Source organism: Sarcophilus harrisii, chromosome 3, assembly GCF_902635505.1.
Source record: "Sarcophilus harrisii chromosome 3, mSarHar1.11, whole genome shotgun sequence".
NCBI classification, from domain to species: domain Eukaryota; kingdom Metazoa; phylum Chordata; class Mammalia; order Dasyuromorphia; family Dasyuridae; genus Sarcophilus; species Sarcophilus harrisii.
The window spans coordinates 2634274-2655176 of record NC_045428.1 but is presented as its reverse complement, the minus strand read 5'-3'; the positions used below and the strand labels follow the sequence as shown (position 1 = coordinate 2655176).

Here is a 20903-nt window from a genome sequence, read left to right as displayed (position 1 = left end):
CAAACAAGCGGTGGCCGTTGCTTCTCTGGGAAACCAACATGGGGCAAAGTGGAGGCTCCACCGCCGATGGGCGAGCATCCCAACTCGATGCTGCAGCCAATGGCTTCCTTCCCATTCTGGGAGTAGACTCCTTGGGCCGTCCCTCGGCATCGGGCCCATCATTCGGCATCGGGCCCGTCCCTCGGCATTGGGGCCCGTCTCTTGGCATCAGGGCCCGTCCCTTGGCATCGGGGCCGTCCCTCGGCATGGTGGCCCGCAACAGCCCTGTGAAGGCTGAGGGCTGTGGCTTCCCACATCCCAACACAATCAATGGAGGAGGACAGATTCTTTCTAGTGAATTTATTAAGCTCTGGCCCGGAGCCCTCGGGCTCACAGAACAGACGGCCCCGGGCAGTGTGCCAGCCACTGTGAGCTATCAGCCAGCTTTGGGCAAACCTACATGCCAGCACAAAGGGAGGGCTCTCGGCACGTCCTAGCACTCTGGGGACGCCCCCAGGCTCTCCATAACGGACAAGTCCATGTGTCCCCTCTGAAGCTGAGGGCAGAGATGGGCACTGGCCTCCGGGGCGGCTACTTACAAGGTCTGCAGACGAGCCATCTGACCAAGCTGGGCCCAGTCGGGAAGGGCGCGGTCCCCATCTCGGCGTCTCCTGTGTGAGCTCTGCTCCCCGCTGCCTTTGGCGCAGCCCCAGAGAAGCCGCCTCCCTCAGCCGGCCTTCGGGGCCAAACGCCGGGCCGGGACGCTGAGCCACGAGGCGCAATAATGCCAGATGGACCGGCTCTTCCCAAGGGGAGAACCCAGTCTTCCTAGCCTACAGGGCAAGAGTGCTCAGAGCCACAGTACGGTGAATGATGACCATGATCGGGAGCCGGCGGCCCTCACAGGCCCAAGCTCAAAGCGGACCACAGGGAGCCTCGGGGAGGGCCGGGGCTCCCAGCTCCTCAGAGTGAGCCGGGGTACACGAGCCGCCCCCATCAACATGTGGTGGGACGTCTAAGCACAAAGCCAGCCTGCCCTAGCCTCGGTACCCCCGGGCCACGCCAATGGTCGGGTGCCTGCCCAAGATGGCAGCCTGGATTGCTAGGGTGGTCTGTGTGTGGTCTGAGCGAGGATGGCATTTGGGAGCCCTGATGTGACACAGTCTGGCTCAGGGGGGGATGGCCAACGAGAAGCCTTCTGGGTGTTTCTTCTCCTCCTGCCCCTCCCTCCCGGGCAGTGCTGCTCTCCGGCCAGCTGGGCGACCATCCCGCATCCCCGCTCTCCGGCCAGCCGGGCAACCATCCCGCATCCCCGCTCTCCGGCCAGCCGGGCGACCATCCCACATCCCCGCTCTCTGGGCAGCCAGGTGACCATCCCGCATCCCCGCTCTCCGGCCAGCCGGGCGACCATCCCACATCCCCGCTCTCTGGGCAGCCAGGTGACCATCCCGCATCCCCGCTCTCCGGCCAGCCGGGCAACCGTCCCTCACCCCTGCCAAGACAACCATCCTCTGCTTCTCCTTCCTCCCCGTCACCCGAGGGCACCGGTGGTGAACCACAGCTGGCCACACGGGGAGAAGCCAAGGGAGAACCTGGGGGGTGGGAAGGCCTCGGTCGCTCCCAGGAGCCCTGGGTCCGGCTCTCAGTCCTCCGGGATGGGCGTGTTGCAGTTCCCGTGATAGATGCGGACGTGGCCCTCACAGCGGAAGTAGGCGTCGAAGACCTCGCTGTAGCCGTGGTCCCGCCACCAGGTGCACAGCTGCCGGTTCCAGGTGCAGTCCAGCACGTGGAAGAGCTCGGGGTACTCCATGCCCACCACGGTGAAGAAGTCCTGGTCGCCTAGGTGGCCCTGGAAGCGGTACTTCTCCGTGAGCTGCTGCAGGGTGGCTGGCTCCAGCAGCCGACGGTAGAGAGCCGACTGACGCATGGCCTCCAGGTTCAGGAGCATCACACCACTGTTGAAGCCGGGGAGGCCGTCAGGAGGGGGGTCCCCGACTCTGGTCTGCGGGTTCTCGCGGCGGAACTGCCAAAAGGTGTGCCTGGGAGGAGGGAGAGGAGCTGTTAGCCCACAGGCTTCGGAACGGGGCGCCAGTCACAAGGCCTGGGAGTCGGGGGGAGCCAGGCTGGTCCCTGCGGGACAGGGAGGCGACAAGCAGCCAGCGGGAGGGGGTTCTGGAGAGCGCCCCATCACGGGCAGAAAGCCAAGGCCCAGAGCCAGGAGTAAGGCATCCTGCCCGGGAGGCCCAACCAGAGCCCTCTAGTGAGGGGTGTCTAAAGTAATCTGCAGGGACCCTGGGGACCCTAGAGGCACCCGTAGGACCACGTGGACTCCCGAGCCGGTGCAGCCCCTCCTCCCCGGCAGACTCTGCTTCACCAGGAAACATCTGGGGCCCAGCATTTCCCAGCATTGAGATGCTCAGGACTGGCAGGATGCAGAGGCTGGGGCCTCCCCAGCTGGCTCAGCCCTGCACAGGAGGGGGGCTCTCGCTCTGCCTCTGTGGGTCTGTCTCTTTCCCTGTCTTTCCCTCTGTCCCTCTCCCTTTTCCCCCTCCTTCCCCTTTTCTCCCCACTCTCTCCTTCCCCCTTTCTCCTCTCCCTTTCCCCACTCTCTCCCTCTCTCTTCTTTCTCCTTCCCTCTCCTGCTCTCCCTTTCTCCATCTCTCTCTGTCTCTCTCTCTTTCCCCTTCTTCCCCTTCCCTCTTCCTCCTCTCCCTTTCTATTTATTCTACTGTCTATTTCTATTATTCCATGAATAACAAAAGTCACTGGGAAGAACACAGGGGATATCAAGGGACATAATGGGAGGAACCAGGGCAAGAAGGGGGCTCCTCGACCTGAGAGTCTGACGAGGCAGCTGTCGTCAAAACATAAATAAGGAGGAGAAAGAGGAGAGAGAAAGAAGAGGAGGAAAAGGAGGAAAGGAAGAAGAGGAGGAAGAGAAGGAGGAGAGGAAGAGGAGGAAAAGGAGGAAGGGGAAGAGGAGAAGAGAAGGAAGAAAAGGGAAAGAAGAGGAGGAAAGGAAGAAGAGGAAAAGGAGAAAAAGAAGAAAAAGAGGAGGAGGAGGAATTAGAGGAAGAGTAGAAAGAAAAGGAAGAAGAGGAGGAGGAGCACAGCAAGTGGCTCTCTCAGCCTGATCACCAGGGGTCACGGGGGCTCAAGCCCACCCTGCGGCCCCTCTCCTGAAGGGGTGGGAAGCTCTGCTCCCCTTGGAGCTGAAGTTGCGGGCACCCCCGAGGTGCTGCCCGTGACCTCCCTCACAAGTGCTTTGATTTCCTGCAGACTCGCCCACCTGGCAGCTTCTGCCGAGGCTGTACCTACCCCCAAGGCCCGCGAGCACAAGCTCCAGGAGGGCGGCGACCCCAGGGAGGCAGGGACGTCCCTGAATTTGGCAGCGCACCAAGAAAGGCCGGGGGTCTGCCCTCCCAGGAGCCAGAGCCACCCCCTGCCAGGCAGCCTGTGGTCAGGAGCCAGAGCCCTGGCAAAGGCTCCCAGCAGACGTGGGAGCGGTCACTGTGCCCAGGAGTTCCCTTGCAGAGATCTCGCCAGGAGCCCCACGTGGCGCTCTCCAAGGCGGCCCCAGTACCCCAAGGACTGGGGGGGCACTTCTGCCTGGCCGGACCGCTCCACATTCAAGGCTCTGGAAGGAAAGAGGAAGGGGCGCTTGGGGCGGAATCACCCTTCCCGTGTTCTCCCAGCTCATCTCGCCGCTGCCCTTCCCAGGGGGGCAGACAGAGGTGCGGGTTTGCCCGGCCTGGTCTGCGCCCATTTCTCCTGAGGCTCATCTTTCACCAGGGAGCGTTACCGTTGAAACGACCCAATAAGACAAAGCAGCTTCTGGGGAACAGATGCAGCGTCAAGGAGTCGGGTCATTTAGATGGATCCTAATTGAGGGAAGGCCCCTCCCCCTTCCCGGCAGGCTGCCCACAATCCCTCAGTGCCCAGGAAAGACCAGGCGGGAGGCATCCCCCCATAACTGTAGCAGCAGCGAGTAGGGAAGGGCAGCCCTCCGGTGGCATGGACCCAGACTCCCACGGGCGTGACCAGGTAACGGCTGTTCTGCCTCCCTGATGTCTCACTGAGCTGGCCCACCTGTGGCACCCCCTGGCGACTGTACTCGCCCCCAAGGGCCGGCACTGCTGCACACGCCCCACTGGGAGCTCTCTGTCCTCCTGTGCCCCCCCCCCAGCCCACTTCCCAGGCGGGTGCCTCCATCGGGGCGGCAGGTTCCCCTTGTTAGGGATAGTTGGGGGGCGGATGCCCTCCTTGTGTGGTTCGGCCAGCACCCCTCCCTCTCCCGTGCAGGCCCCCCATGGCACCGACCACTGAGCTGCCCTTTGTCCCCAGTGACTCTTTGTTCTTCTATCAAAGGCCTGAAGACATGTAAGGTTCTCCAAGAACAACATTCACAGCTGACGGCGGCAGAGGTGGCAGGAGGGGAGTGGGCTGTGCCCCCTGTATGGAGGGCGGCCTGTTTGTGGAAGCCCCTGCGCAGACAGATGGGACCTTCCTCTCACCAGTGCCCAGGGGCCTCCGCCCAGCAGGCCTGAGCAGGCACAAGGGGAGCCCCTCTTGGAGGCAGCAACAGGCCCAGTCCCACGCTCCCCAGACGCTGCCCGTCCTGGGGGCCAATCTCCCCTCCCCCCTGTCCTCCGGACCCAGGAGTCCCCCGGGTCAGGGCAGGAGAAGGAGCTTCCCCCCTTCTCTCTCGCGCCAGCTGCGAGCCCCAGATCACGGCTCCAGGGCCCTGACGTAAGAAGCGGAGAGTGCCAGGGCGCGGCCGTGCCCCCTGCCGTCTGCCCTCATTCCCAGGCCCCTCCGTCTGTCCGGGCCCGGCAGGGGAGGGGCAGCCGCCTTTGGGGAGCAGGAGGCCGTCAGGTTGGGGGGATGGCGCAGGAGGAACCAGCAATGCCAAGGCAAGTTGTGAGGGGGCGGGGGAGCCCCGGAAGAGCTGCCCAGAGGGGAAGCGGGGCTCCAAGCAGAGGCGGCCACTTGTTGGGCTGAGAATCCAGGGAAAGCCCACCCGGGTCTGTCTGAGGAGGGGCCTCCACCGGGCACCTCCCCGTGGCTACTTCCTGCATCCGGGAGTTTGGGGGCCGTTGGGACCAGTGTCTCCCGATATCCTCGGACCTTTGTCCTGCATCGAGTCTCTTCACGGATCCACCCAATGAACTCCCCGGGTGACCCATCGCCAAACCCCTCAGCCTGGGTCACTCTGCCCCCTCCCCCAAACCCCCTCCTCCCCTCTGCTCCTCCTCTACTACTGAGCACTGGGCTCCTCCCTGGACCTCCCACAATGACAAGTCCCTTCTCCCCGGGCCCAGGCCCCGTCCTGGCCCCTCAGAAAACCCAACACCTGGAACCCGAGAAAGACCAGGCCGGGCCTGGCTGTGTCTCGGGAGGTGGGATGAGGGGCCGGGCCCGGGGGCCAGAGGGAGCCGAGATGGGGGGCGGGGGGGCTGAGCCTCCTTCTCCCTCTTCTTTATGGCACACACTCACACAGCCCTCTGTGCTGTCCCTCCCCCCAGGGAGCCGTCCCCTGCCCCTGGAGCCCCCGGACAAGGGCCTGGAGCAGGGAGAGTCTGGGAAGGAGCAGGGAAGGAGGCTCCGGCCCAGAGGACCTGGGATGGGCGTGGGTGGGCAGCTAAGCCCGGAGCTCCCCGCGGGCCTCCATCTCCCGGCCCCCTCAGAGACCGCTGCGGCCTCGCTGGGGCAGGCGCTGCCCCGGGCACCGGGCGACTCCTCTCAGCGCCAGGGCCTGCAACAACCTCCCGGGGCATCTTTTACAAGTTCTGAGCCCCAAAAAGGCGGTTCTGGCCCGGCCGGCCCTTGTTCCGCCCACTTGGGGGCGGGGCTAACAAAAAGGCGTCCTGCCCCCAGGGAGCGTCCGGGCCAGCCAGAATCCCCCAAGGTGCCCAAGGGAAGCCCAAGCCCGGGGTTCCATCAGGGTGGGCTGGCCTCCGGCCTGTCCCTGCCCTGCCCGCCCCGGAGGGGGACCCTGGCTTCCCGCCGAGCATTAGTTCCCTCCCCGCCTCGGAGGGGGGGCCCAGCCCGGGCGCCACCCCCCCCCCCATCTTTCAGTTCTGAGGAAGAAGAAATAGTCCCGGGGGAGACTCTAGGCCCGGTGCTGCCCCCGGGCTCCCATGCCTCGCTCTTGGATCCCCCAGCAGACGCCCCGGTCCGGCCCCCTCATGGGGGGCGGGGACAGGGCCCCGGTGTGAGAGCTTGGGGAGGCCCAGGCCCAGCCCCGGACCAGCGGCCACGCGCACCCGCGGTCAGGAGGGGCCAAGGGGGCCCGGACAGCGCCCAGGAGTCCCCCCTCTGAAGGAGGTGGAAGGTCACCCCCCCCCCCCCCCCCCAGCTCTCCATTGTCTCGGGCAGGTTAGGAGTCAGAAAAGCATTTCCTCGGGCTTGGAAATTAATCATTCCAATAAAAGGGAAACGGCTCCGGGCCAAGGTCAGGGAGTGCCTGGGGCAGGGGGGGCAGAGCCTCTGAGGCACCAGACATCAGGAGCAGCCCCCGCGGGCTGGCGGGCCTCGGCTGGCCGGGACCGCGGCTCGGGCCCACGGGCTCTGCTTTCCCTTCGGCGGCACAGACAGGGGAAGCCCGGCAGCTTCTTCAGGCTGACCATCCATCCGGGTCCGGCACGGGTCATTTTGGGTCACCCAACAAACACTTATTGGCCCCTGAGCATCACTCCCTTGAATAAGCCAGCATTTATTAAGCGCCTGCTGTGTGTCAGGCTCTGGGTCAAGCCAAAGAATAGGATGCAAAGAAAGGCAGGAGCCCCCAGTCTGAGGGGGAGGTGGCTTAGGGCCCAGCTTAGCCCGGGGCTCTCAGAGGGAAGGCATCGGGATGGGGGGGCTGGAGATGGGGGCTGGCAAAGGAGATGCCGGTGCCTTCTGTGGGGACCAGTTGGAGGCGGGGTCACTGGACTGGGGTCATACGAAGGGCCGGGAAGGGAGGAGGGCGCAGGAGGAAGGGCTCTGACGCTATCAGAGGATCCTAGAGACCACGGGGAGGCACCGGGGTGGGCTGGGCCGGGTCCAGATCTGGGCTTTTGGCAGCTGAGGAGATGGAGTGAGGAAAGACCTGAGATGGGGAGACCCCGCCCCCTCCCACCCCACCCCCCAGCTACTGATGGTCCAGGTGTGAGGGGACATGGGGTGTGGGGGACAAAGACAAGATGGCAGCAAAGAGACAGCCCCGGCCTGGCTCTCCTAGGGAACAGGGAATGGGGAGGAGGGGGGAGACATGGTGGTTCCCACCCTCCCACAGCAGAGAAGAAAGCCAGAGATCTGCAGCGGAGCCGGGGCTGGACAGAGAGACCTGAGGAGCAACAACAGGGAGACGGTGAAAGACCCCCGAGAACCGATGGGCTCATCCGGGAAAGCATCTGCAGGGAGGGGAGGGGGGCAGGGTCCTGGGGGCAGCCAGGAGAGGTCAGAGACAGAGTGGGGTCCAGGGGGCGCCCTGAAAATTCAGAGACAAGAGAGGAACACTGGTGGCCAAGGCTGTGGAGAGGGGGAGGGGGGAGGAGGAGGAGGAAGAGGAGGACTGAGAAGATGGGGCAGTGAGTGATCACTAGGTAATGAGAGGGAGAGAGACACAAAGAATCAGAGAGAGAGAGAGAGAGAGTTAGAGACACAGAGACAGACAGGGAGAGACACTTTTGTGTAGAATGGCGAGATGGGAAGGGAAAGCATCCAGGTGGCTGAGGTGGAGGAGCAGGGCTGGGGCAGGGGATGACAGGCGGGTGCCAGGCATTCTTCCCAAGGAGTTTAGGCAGAAAGGGGGGAGGATGTGGAGCCACAGCTCAGGGACAGATGGATCAGCGGGGGAGCTTGTGTGGCAGGAGCAGGGAGGGGCCACTGTGGTCAGTGCAGGGAGGGGCCACTCTCCCCAGGACGCAGGGCAGGGAGGGCTTGCGCCTTAGGCCAGCCACCGGCCCTCTGGGAGGCAGCTTCCTCCTCTGTGAGATGAGGGGCTAGAAGAGTTCCCGGCCAGCCCATCTTGGTTTACAGTTAATCATCAATAATAATAATGATCCCGTTAGTGACCAGAAAGCACCACAGCCCATCATGGTCAAACAGGAGCCACATCTCGGCCGTTGCAGTGACTGTGCTCCACAGACACAGGGAGGCCAAGGCTGAGGAGGACTCTGGGACCGTGCAAGGGAAATGTCTAGACTGCTCTGGGCAACGGTCTCCAATGGCTGCAAAAGCCCAGCGGTGTCTTCCAATAACTGGCCCGTGGCGGAGGTCTGCCCCTCCCCTCCCCAGGCGGGCAGAGCAATCAGGGGCCCTCCCCCTGGCCCTGCGGGGCCAGCTGGGGGTCCGAGGGTCCTCCCTGTCTGTGAGTCACAGGACATGAACAAAGCCTTAAAAAGTCAGCCACGGTTCTAGGCCCAGGATGCCCTAGATCAGAAAGGGGGCAGCTTAGAAGCCCAACAACGCCAGATTCCTTCAATTCAGTGCACATTTATTAGGCATCCCTGGCATAAGGTCCTGCCTCAAACAGAGACCTGCCTTCCAAAAGCTCACAGTCTGATCGTGCCAGGAAGGATCCTAAGCTTCTCAGGCCCAGGATGCTAGCCAAGTGCCCCCCAGGATTCCCCAGTGATGGGGAAGAGCCCAGGACCCCCCAGTGATGGGGAAAAGCCCCCAAGTGAGGAGAGACTCTCCACCCTCCGTCCCCCACATCAGTACCTGTAGACCGGCTGCATCTCTCGGGCAATCCCAATGACAGCTCCAGGAGGGAAATTATCAAATTCTTCAAACAGCTCGCGGATATTAGTCTTGTGCTTCAGGTCCAAGTCCAGCTGAATTATCTGTGAGATTTCTGGAAGGGGGAGAGAAAGAAATGCTGTTCAGACCCAGGATCTTGGGGCACCCACCTGGGCACGGAGGGACCACGCCAAAGGCTCCTTCCCTAACAAGGAAAGGACAAGTACAGGGGATGACGGGGAACCCGGCGGCGCCAGAAGAGCCCTGCAAGCCGGGCACAGATGTACCATCCCTCCCTCTCCTGCTGGGTCCTGAGCGTCAGGTGAAATCAAAGAGCAAGGCAGCTTTCTGCAGAGGTACGGGCCCAGAAAAGCCTAATAAACTAAGAGCCAGTGTGACCTGCTGGGGGGATGCCTGGAAGCTTTCCCAATAATTCAGGGGTAAAATAAGAGTGCTCAGAGATTCTGTGGTCCTGAAACCTCGGAGGTACCAAAGGCAGTTTTACAGATGAGGAAACTGGGGCTCAGAGGTTGAGAGCCGTGCCCAGAAAGTGCAGCAGTTAGGATTGGGCCACTGTTCAGTAAGTTCTTGTGGCTTTTCCCCCCATAGTATCATACTGCTCTCCACCGTGACCCGGCAAGATTTTTAAAAATTAAAGCATAACCATATGTAAAAGGGGGGAAAATTCAATTCAGTTTTACCTAATTAAAGGTCTACTATAGGGGGGTGGGGCATAATATACCTGTGAGTAAATAGATAAATAATTACAAAGTCATGTCAAGAGTAATTTCAGAAGAATTTTCCTCCAATTTTGCCTTAACACCTCCCAAAAGGCCTGAGCTTAATCAGTGTCCTTTGAATCAGGGGAAGCAAGTGCTACCGATCTCCCTGGTGGTCAGGAAAGATCTCCAGTAGAAAGTGGTACCTGAGCTAGCTTTAAAGGAAGCTTGGAGGATAATGAGATCATATTGTAAGACCCTTGGCTTAATCTGAAAGTGTAATATAAATGCTGGCTATTATGAAGGCAAGGGGGTGGGGGGAGATCCACCAAGCCGGGTGGATCGCCTGAGGCAGAATTCTAGAAGATGAGAGTGATGGAGGAAGGGGGGGGTTAAAATCTACAGATCAGTGAGATCAGCGACCCCGAGGAGAAGGGGGCAAAATGAAGAAACTAACCAGAAACTAACCAACACGGTGCCATAGCTCAATCACTTTCTCAAAGTAGCACAATGTAAAACGAGTCCAAAACTCATCAGTGTGTCTGTACAACATTCACAAAACCTCAGGAGAAATGCCAAAAAGAGAAATCCAGCGTACAATGGGCAAACACATAAAATGTTCAGCTGTTCACTTTGGTGAACATCTAACCTAACCAAGACACACACAAGACTTATATACAACTACAATAGAAATAAAGACCGACAAAAATGAAGATACAATCTTTGTCCACAATTGGTCTGTGACAATATAATAAAAACGATTTTTTTTTTAGCTAAAATAACTCAAAGATTTAGATTGAACCAAACAAGTTGGCGAGAAGTCTTTGAACTCCACAAAATATCAAAATTCATTTGGAAAATTCACAGGAAGAAAAAGGAATGAAAGAAGCCTACAATGAGCAGATCTCAAACTCCATTATAAAATCTTTAATCATCAAAGCTACTCGGACTGGTTAAATTAATAGAAAAAAGTTAGAATCATAATAAGTAGATAGAGACAGGAACAGGCTGGGCTTTGACAAACTCGGAGAAACAAAGTACTGTTAATTCTGGCATGAAATACTGTTATGTTGGTATTTCCCAATATACCCCATTATTTAAGTTGACATCTTATAGCCAATGGCACCAAATTCCAAATGGATAAATGACTTCCATATAAAAGGCTGCTTCATTTGAAAAATTAGAGCAGAATGAAAGGTCAGGTACTTGTGAAAGGGGGAAACTGATGACAAGAAGAGGGACACAGGAAATCATAAAGATGAAACGATTTTAGTCATAAAAAGCTTAAAAGCTTTTACACAACAAAATCAATGTTGCCAGAATAAGAAGAAAAGTTCTGCGTTAAGGGGAAAAAAAAAAACAAACCTCTGCTTTAAACATCTGACAAAATCTGACGTCCAACCAAAAAGTCATCGCCCAATAGGTGGGTGCCAAATGTACGAGTCAGCGGTGATCAACAAAGAAAATACAAAAATACAAATCAAAATCCTCTCACACCCGTCAGACTGGCCAAATGATAAAGGACAGAAATGGCCAGTGCTGGGAGGGCCACGGGAACCCGGTACTCCTGCACTGTCAGTGCAGCTGTGAATCAGCCTGGCCCGTCTACTAAACAAGCTGGAAAACAGCGATGATAATCCCCTCCCTCTCCCTGCCCCACTCCGCCATGTAAAGTTCTTGAGAGCAGGTGCCCACGCTACAAGGGGCTGTCAAACAGCAGCACCATCCCATCCTCTTAATGAAACAGGCCCACTGCCTGGCACAGGAGTGGGCACACAGTGGGCAAGTCCCCGTGGTGCCTGGCACAGGAGTGGGCACACAGTGGGCACAGTCCCCGTGGTGCCTGGCACAGGGGTGGGCACACAGTGGGCACAGTCCCTGTGGTATCCATTGCAACTGGCACAGAGTGGGCACAGTATCCACTGCACCTGGCACAGGGCTGGGCACACAGCAAAGAGCTGTAAAAACTGGTCGCTGACTCTCCTCCCGGCTGTCTGGAGGAGAGAACGGAGGAAGAAGGGGAGAAGCACAGGGGAAGAGCCGGGCCTGCCCAACAATGGGAGCTGGAAAACCTTGTTGTGAGCTCAGCCCGGCCTTGGAAGAGGGCCGAAAACGAAAGGAAACCTTGTTTTTCTAGCTCCTGCAGAGGCCAGAGGTCAGCCTGGGGCTTCCTTCCAGAGCGGAGCAGCCGCCCCACTCGGGCCTGTCCCGGCCCAGGTTCCAGGCTTAGTCAGCGCAGGATTTCCTGGAAAGGTCTTTGCGGCTCCAAGCTCCGCTCAGACATGGCGCTGGGCCCGGGGCTGCCGGGGATGGGGGTGGGGTTAGGGTTCTGCCAGCAGCGCCCACGGCCGGGGCACTGGGAGGCAGGGGAGGCTGACCCCCAGACAGGGCCTAGTCTGGCTCAAGGGAGCTCTAGCCCGCGCTTGGAGGGGTCCCGGGACCCCGATGGTGGGCACAGCAGGGCCACTGCCCAGGTCCAGAGCTAACTTACAGGCTGAAGTCGCGACCACAAAGGCCGTGAGCTGCGCTCCATGACCTCAGAGACGGGCACAGCGACCAGGCCTGAGAGAACAGGGCCCCTCCAAGCACAGAGGCCAGGGGACCCCGGGCAGAGCATCCCATTCTCCAGAATCACCCTCGGCGCTTTTGCTTTGCTGTTGTTCCAGGGTTCGAGGCCTTTTCTGGTTGTCATCAAAAAGTGTCAATACAAGTTCCGGACAGGTCAGGGGACCCCGGAAAGAGCCTCGAAGGAAGAAAGCTTAATTGTGTCTCCCCAGCAGCCGGCTCCTTGCCCACCAGTGGGCAAAGCTGGCAGAAGGGCCGCATCAAGGGCGGAGCCGGCCCTGAGCAGCCGAGATCGGGGTGACCCTCAAGTCTGCGCCCCCTAAAAGGGCCAGAGCCTGGAAGGAAAGTCCTGAAGCCCCGTGGGGGCTGGGGCCTGAGGGGAGGAATCAGGACCAGGATTTCCCCAATGGACTCGGCAGCAGGGGGAGAGATGAGACATCCCCTCATTCTTGGCAGGGAGGGCCCAGGAGGGGGGCAGAGGGGCCGGGGGCGTCCAGGGTCCAGCCTGACTCACCTGCGGGGGCCCCTCCCCCCATGTGGGTGTCCCGAGCCTGGATCTCAGGGCCGGCCATTGGGAGGGACTAGAGACACTGCGATAAATATTCACATTTGCCAGGGAGGTCAGTGATCCTGGAGAGGATGCAGGCACTTCTGCCCTGGCACATCACAGAACTTCCTGTTTTTATGGCAGAGCTTTCAGTGAGTCGCCCAGAAAGTGCCAGTCGGTGGAGGGCTCCTGGGGCGCAGCCTGGGGCTGGGGGAGAGCCATCCGTCAGCTGCCCCCTCCCCGCAGGAGCACAGCCAGCACTGGCCCTGCTGGGCCCGGGGCTGGAGAAGCTGGGGGCAGGGGCAGGCTCTGAGCCCCGGGGCCTGACATACAGCAGGTGCTAAATAAAGGCTCCTGTACAAAGAACATCTTCCCCGGACTTGCTAAGCGCCTGAGCTCTGCCGGAGGTTCCACAGCCCCAGGAGGGAGGGGGAGAGCCACAGAGCCGCACCCACCCCCCAATCCAGGCCTCAGAAACCTGGCCCCGGAGCTGCAGCAGCTTCCAATTAAACAGCCTCGGGATCGTCATCTGACCAGGGATGGAATTACAGCCCAGGGCCAGTGACTGTCCCTCAAAAGTCCAAACAACCGCCCAAATCCCAAGGGAAGGGGGGGGGTGCAATCCTGCCCCCTCCGGCTGCAAGTCCTGCTGGGTCTGCTGCAAATCCCAAACCAAAACATATCAGGAAACTGTGAGAAGCCTGACCTTACTGCGCCCAGGGCTGAATGATGGGGCAGAAACAAGGATGGGGAGAAATAAAGGGGGGCTGAGGATGCCGGAGACCCCTTCTCTCTCCTCTCTCTCTTTCCTCTATTCCCCCCATCCTGCCCTCCCTCTTCCTCTTTCCCTCCTCCTCGCTTTCTCTTTCCCTCCCTCCCTCCCTTCCCATTTTAAAATCATTCCAGACCTTTGCAAAGGAAAATATTTACAATATTGAGGGCACTTTAAATCTCAGACTAAGATTCTCAAGGGGAGAGAAAAGGGTCAAATGGTGGGAAATGGAAAACCAGGAATTCTGGACTTTCACATGACGTCAACTGGGAAAAGATCTCCCCACCCAGAAGGCCCCGGGCCAGCTGGAGGAAACGTCCTGCCAGAAAATGGAGAGCCCTTGCTCCCAGCATCAAGTGGGATGCTATCCCAGCATCTGCCGGGGCAGACCACAGTCCTTCCCAGCAGCAATGACGCAACTCATCCAAAGAACGAAAAGCTGCAAGCTTTCAGTAGGCAGGAGGGTGACCTCTGGCCCTTCTGGCCTTTCTGACCTGACACTCTGGAGCCCCAGGGAGGACTCAGACCCACCCAGGGCCAGAGAAGCTCACCTTGGCAACCTGGGGAATCACTCCGTCAGCCTGGAGATTATCAAGCACCCACCCCGTGCCAGGCACCGTACCAGGAGATACACAGACCAAGAAGGAAACAATCCCTGCCCATATGGCGCTTACCCGTTGGTGAGGGAGAAAATAGGGAATTCTGTTAGTTTGGGTATTTTATGTTTTAATGTATTCCTTTTTTTTTTTTTTTTTATGCTTTTGGTTTCATTAACATATAATTGCACTTAATAGGATCTGATCATACTTTCTTAATTGTAATGTCTGGGATCTTATTTCACCTTTTTCGTATACTATTTTATTGATAGGTGGCTCAAGAGTACCAGGCCTCGAGTAAGGAAGATCTGAGTTCTTCCTCTATGTGCCCCTGGGAAAGTCACTTCACTCTGACTCAGTTTCCTCATCTGCAAAATAAGCTGGAGAAGTAAATGGCAAACGGCCCCCAATATCTTTGCCAAAAAAACCCCAAATGGGATCACATAGAGTCTAATACTATTTGAATGAGTATATATTTTTAAACAGACTGGCTAAAGGTTTGCTAATTGCATTAATCTTTTCAAAAAAATCAGTTGTGAAGAAGGTTTTTGTTTCCAGCTGATCTGTTTTTCCCCTAATTTTTAATATCCCCTCTTTTGTGCTCATTTTAGAGTTATTTGTTGCCTTTTAAATTTTATAAAAGCTTCAGTTCATTAATCTTTACTTTTTAAATTTTGTGAATATATATTTCTGAATGTTATTTTTGACCTGAGGAATGTTTTCACTGCATCCCAGAGATCTGGGTATGCTTGTTTCATCACTATTACTTTCTTTTATGTGCTTAACAATTGTTGCTATGATTTATTCTTTGACTTACTAATAATTTAGGATTTTGTTGCTAAATCTCCAATTAGGTTTGTGTCTTCTGTATGTGTTCTGTGAACTACTTTTACTGCCTTATGATCTCTAAAGGACATGTTTAATTGATTTTATAATTTTATTTGCAATAGCTCTGTGCCTAGTACATAGTCAATTTTTGTTCTAGGAGGTGCTGAGAAATACAGGCAATATTTTAGCAATTTAGGGTTAGTCTTTTGGCTCCAGCTTCTCTGGCAACTTGCTAAATTTTATATTTTCCCTTTTGTTGATCTTTCTGTTGAATTTACCCAAAACCGAGAGTAGGACATTGAAATCCCCTGTACATTCTAGGCATTCTAGTGGCTCAGTTTATGGTTCTGCTATGAATCTGGATGCAAAGACATCTGAAGCATGTCAGTTGATTGCCAATATCGATTTCTTGTCTATGGTTCCTTTCAGTATAGTGTAAGCTCTTTGATAACCTCTTTTTAGGTTGTGAATGTATACTTATGTTTTGCCTGATAGCATGACTGTAACTCTTGCTTTTTAGGAATTACCTGATTCATAGTCAATTTTGCTCCAGTTCCTTGTTTTGTTTTGTATATATCTTTGGTTTTTAAGTGTATTTCTTGGAAGTAACAGATTGGGAGGTTTTGGTTTCTTATTCAATGTCACTTTTTTCTTTTTTGACTATTTAATCCATCCGTTTAAAATTGAGAGCAAGAATTTAACTTTTTTTTTAAAATGTCCTCCATTTGTCATACTATTGGTGTTTGTCTAGATTAGGATTTTCCTCCTTTTCCTTCTATAAATATAGTATTTTTTTCCTCTTCAGTTATTGTAGCTAATCTACTTTGAAATATTTCTATTCCCTGTTATGGAATATTATTGTTCTGTAAGAAATGACCAGCAGGATGAATACAGAGAGGCCTGGAGAGACTTACATGAACTGATGCTAAGTGAAATGAGCAGAACCAAGAGATCATTATACACTTCAACAACGATACTATATGAAGATGTACTCTGATGGAAGTGGATTTCTTTGAAAAAGAGACCTAATTCAGTTTCAATTGATCAATGATGGACAGAAGCAGCTACACCCAAAGAAAGAACAGTGGGAAATGAATGTGAACTGTTTGCATTTTGGTTTTTCTTCCCGGATTATTTTTACCTTCTGAATCCAATTCTCCCTGTGCCACAAGAAAACTGTTTGGATCTGCACACATATATTGTATCTAGGATATACTGTAATTTATTTAACATGTATAGGACTGCTTGCCATCTAGGGGAGGGGGTGGAGGGAGTGAGGGGAAAAAATCGGAACAGAAGTGAGTGCAAGGGATAATGTAAAAAAATTACCCTGGCATGGATTCTGTCAATAAAAAGTTACTATAAAAAAAAAAAAAAGAAATAATTCTATTCCCACTAGCTTTCTTCTTATCCTCAAACCTACTCATCTCTCCCATTTATTACCTTTTTCCTTAATTTTGCTTAATTTTTTTGTTCCTTTTGATTTCGTTTTTTTTCCCTAGTTATTTAACTCTTCTTCCCCTTTCTCCCTCTCTCAGACAGACAGTAAAGTAATTTTTTCCCCCTTTCCTCTTCTTCCCTTTAACTTACTGTCAAGGAAAAGAGAGATTAGCTTTTGCTACTATCAGTTCATTTGGCTTTTACCTCATCTGGGTTCTCCTTGGTGCCAAGATGGCTAAAATTGATTTCTTTCTTGCACAAACTCCTAACCTGAAGAAGTTTAAAAGGCCATGAGCACTGGAGAAAACACCGAGTCTTTCATCTTGCTATTCACATGACCCAGAAGGCCCTCACTGCCCCCCTTTCTATTTTTCCTGCTTCTTAGCTTCGCACTTGGGTAATGACAGCCACAGACTTCTTCCCTGAAAAAGCATGAGTTTGTTAGGAAAGTCCCAATAAACCCAACTGTGTGTTCCTGGCATTGTAATGCTCCCTCTGGGGGGGCAAACTGCCAGCCCCCGAACTCCACCCTGTCTGCTTCTGCTTCTCATTATGGTTTCTAAAAATGAGGGACCTTCTGGGAGTGACCAAAGCTCCTGCATCTCGTTCTGACTGCAAACCCACGGAAAAAGCTTGATTTGTTTTCCATCCTCCAGACCTTAGAGTGGCTCAGGCTAAGGAGGGGGGCTCTTCTTGTCCAAGTCCCCCAGAGCATGGTGGGCACCGATGGCAGCCCCCAAAAGCTCCTTAACAGACCCTTCTTCCCAGCTGTTTCTGTGAGCAAATAGAGCTCATTTTCCAAGGAAGGCCAGACTTTGTTCATCTGTCAAAAGAGAGACTTGAAAGACTCTCCTATCTTGGGGAAGCAGGATCTAAAATCCAAAATGGCAGACGCAGAGAAGGTCTGGCATGGGATTGGATGCACATCTATGTTCTTCTGGGGGCTTGATGAGGATGGGAAAGAGTGACAAGGAAGGAAATGCATTCAGCCTAAGAAAAACCTTCCAGAACCATCAGAATCAACCCCAAATGCAGTGAGGTAGTTCATGAAGCAGGTTCCCATCATTGGGAATATTCCAGCAGCTTGTTTTAAAGTGAGCTCCCTCTCTAACCAAAGAGATCTTAAAGGAGGGAAAGGGACCCATATGTGCAAAGACGTTTGTGGCAGCCCTTTTTGAAGTGGCCAGAAACTGGAAACTGAGTGGATGCCCATCAGTGGGAGAATGGCTGAATAAGCTGTGGTACATGCTTGTTCGGTAAGAAAAGACCCAACAGGATGATTTCAGAGAGGCCTGGAGAGACTTGCATGAGCTGATGCTGAGTAAAATAAACAGAACCAGGAGATCATTATACGTGGCGGCAACAAGATTATAGGAAGATCACTTCTGTTGGACGTGGCTCTCTTCATAATGAGACGATTCAGGCCAGTTCCACTTGTTCAGTGATGAAGAGAGCCGTCTATACCCAGAGAGAGGACAGTGGGAACAGAGTGTGGACCACAACAGAGTATTCTCACTCTTTCTGTTGTTGTTGTGATTTTGTTTTCTTTTTTTTTTCCTTTTTGATCTGATTTTTCTTGGTTAGCATGATAAATGTGGAATTAGATAGAGAAGAATTGCACATGTTTAAGACATTGGATTACTTGCTGTCTGGGACAGAAGTTGGGGGGAAGGGAGGGAAAATATTTGGAACACAAGGTTTTGTAAAGATTAATGTTGAATGTATTGGTCAACCTGCCATCTGGGGGGGGGGAGGGGCGAGAAGGAGGGGAAAAATTGGACAAAAGGTTTTGCAATTGTCAATGCTAAAAAATTACCTATGCATATATCTTGTAAAGAAAAAGCTATAATTTTTTTAAAAGGGGGAAAAAAGGATTAATGTTGAGTCATCCATACATATGTTTTGAAAGTAAAAAGTTTTAATAAAAAAAAAATTTAAGTGAGCTTCCTTCAATGGACAGCCCCTAAGACTCTTTCTAACACTGAAATTTTGAAGCTATCAAAAGACTAATTAAATTGGGAAATCAAAGCATGGGGTTTCTTTATATTACAATTCTTCTCTCCATATTTCCACGTTTACCATGCTACACAAGAAATATCAGATCAAAAAGGAAAAAATGAGAAAAAACAAAAAGCAAACAACAGAAAAGGTGAAAATACTATGTTGTGATCCACACTCAGTTCCCACAGTTCTCTCTCTGGGTGCAGATGGTGCAGATCCATCAGAATTGATCTTCTTGTTGCCGCGTACAGTGATCTTGTGGTTCTACTCACTTCACTCAGCATCAGTTCATGTAAGACTCTCCAAACCTCCCTGTATTCATCCTGCTGATTGTTTCTTCCACATGTGTATATTTTTAAGGCCAATAAAAGGCAATTTTCTCAAAGAAGAAAAGGGAAGGGAAAAAAATCAAATCACAAAAATCAGCTAAGAGGAGATCCCAGAAACGAATACCAGGGAAAGGCAAAATATTCTTTCTATCTATAGCAAGTTGTATGAAGTACTTGGGCTGTACAGGCTTTACAATACTAACAACAAAAACCCAACACACAAAGGCAGCAACAAAGCAAATAATTAAATAATTGCCATGATTCTGAGTGTCCATGGCCTGGCCAGAGGGTGGGGCCCCCAAGAACTCTGCCAAGGAGGGTGTGGCGGGCACTACCACCCCGCCCGCGTCCCGCCCTGCTCTGGAAGAACTCGGGCCGCAAACACGGAGGAGCAGAGTCCACTGTCGGACTCTCCGTTCCCTCCCGCCGGCCACAGGTTGGGAATCTGGGCTCCGAGCCAACGAGGCTTAAACGGAGACAGTCCCGGCTGCGCCGCCTGGCCCAGTTACCAACTGACCGACTCCGGGGGAAACAGAGCAGAGCTGGCGGCCAAAGAAGCAGGAGCCAGAGGCCCGTGGGAGGCCCAGAGGCCATCCAGCCCAGGTCCCCAGGTTCTCCTGCTTGCCCAAGGTCATGGGCGCACGCTTGGGTTCCCACTCAACCTGGAGCGTTAAGCGTAGGGCATGCATAAGGCCCTGGTGCCGGGGGCTCCTGACTTTGCCAGGGACTTCTGACTGTGCCGGGGGAACAGGGCCGGCGGCAGCCGGGGCCATCTTGGAGCTCGGGGACCTCTCTGGGATTCAGGCCCAGTTTTACATCCTGCAAAGAGCATCAGCCAAAGGACGGGGAGCAGAGAGCCCGTGTCCTCAGCCCTGGCTCCTCCCCACGCTGTGGCCGCCAGTCTGCTCTGTGTGCGGTTCTGCCCGGGTTTGACTTTTTAGGGGCAGTCGCTGGTCGGCTGCTCTCACGGGCCAGGGCCCTCCCCCGTCCCCCATCCACACGGCACAATTTCCTCGCCCAGGGAGACGACTCCTCGGCCTTCACTCTCAGACACAAGCCGTGGCCGTGTTTGTGCAGCAGCGCCCTCCCCCCCCCCCCAGGACTGAGGGGCGCAGCCCCAGCACCGGGCACAAGCTTTGGAGCCACTGGGCCAAGCAGAGGCGGCCCTGTCCACCCGCAGCCCTCAGTCACACTCAGTCTGCGGCCATTTCTGCCAGTCGAGGGGCTCAGCAGCAGCTTTAGGTTCTGGACTGTCATTTCTCTGATTGCCGGGAAATTTCAAGCAGATTTTTATTTATTATTATAGAGTAAAACTATAATTAGTTTTTTGTTTGGTTTTGTTTTTTTGCTGAAGCAATTGGGGTAAAGTGACTTGCCCAGGGTCACCCTGCTGGGACGTGCTAAGTATCTGGGACCAGATTTGCACTCAAGTCCTCCTGGCTTCAAGGCTGGTGCTCTATCCACTGCACCACCCAGCTGCCTTATAATTAGTTATTAGGAAGCCAAAGTTTACATTTTTAAAAGGTCCCTTATAGGCAGAGAGAGACCTTTTTTAATATTAAAAATACCTACTAAAAATCAAAAGTGAGGGTTATGGGCAAGAGACACAGAAAAGACTCCCCAGGAGAGGGGAGTCACATGGGTTCCCTCTCCCCCACTACCACCTGACAGTGCTGGAACTGCCGTGAGCACTAGAGAGGAAGGCGTAGAACTGTGCCAAGCTGCAGCAAGAAGACAAGAGAAGGATATTCAGGGTATAAAGAGAGGGAAAGAAAAAACAAAATACTATTTGCTGACAAGATGCTGTTTCCTAGAAAGTCCTAGAAAACCAGCAGAGATGCTGGGTGAGAACAGTCAGCAAAGTTTCAGGCGACAGAACTAGACCCAAAAATCAGTATTTTCCTCATAAAACAGCCACGATGCAAAAATTAAAAAATAAATAAATAAATGGGAAATTCCATCAAAATAACAATGGAGGGAGACACTAAGGCCCAGAATCCAACAATGGCCGGAGGCCACGATATTCTTAAGGGCACCCAGAGCCGGATTAAAATAAAACTGAGAAAAACTGAACAACAGCAATAAAAATCCAGCAGACACAGCATTCACGTGTCGTTTTGTAAGTCACTGCAGCACCCACAGGGATCCCCCCTGAGTTTGGGGGTCCCTCTTCTGTCAGATTAGACGCCACAGAACATTTCCGTAGATGCAATATTCTTCCATTCTGTCTTTGATCTTGAAGCACAAAGGCCCCTTCTGTCTGCTGTTGATCCCTCTCTCCCAGCGGAAGATATCAAGGCAAATAATGAATAGGAGTAAAGGCAGAGGGAAACAGCACATTATGAAGCAAGCAATCATCAAAACCATTTAGAATTTTTTTTTTAAGAGACAGAGAGCAATAGG

The 20903-nt window shown here is 54.0% G+C and overlaps 1 protein-coding gene across 1 annotated transcript in view; it reads right to left on the bottom strand.

Moving 5' to 3' along the window:
* Positions 1–320: 320 nt before the first annotated feature.
* The window catches only part of XXYLT1 (xyloside xylosyltransferase 1), a 40373-nt gene continuing 19790 nt past the window's right edge, over positions 321–20903 (bottom strand). Inside the window, 2 exon segments of the mRNA XM_031963601.1 lie at positions 321–2018; positions 8686–8818. Coding sequence (XP_031819461.1) covers positions 1622–2018; positions 8686–8818 — 530 coding nt within the window. The 3' untranslated portion in view covers positions 321–1621.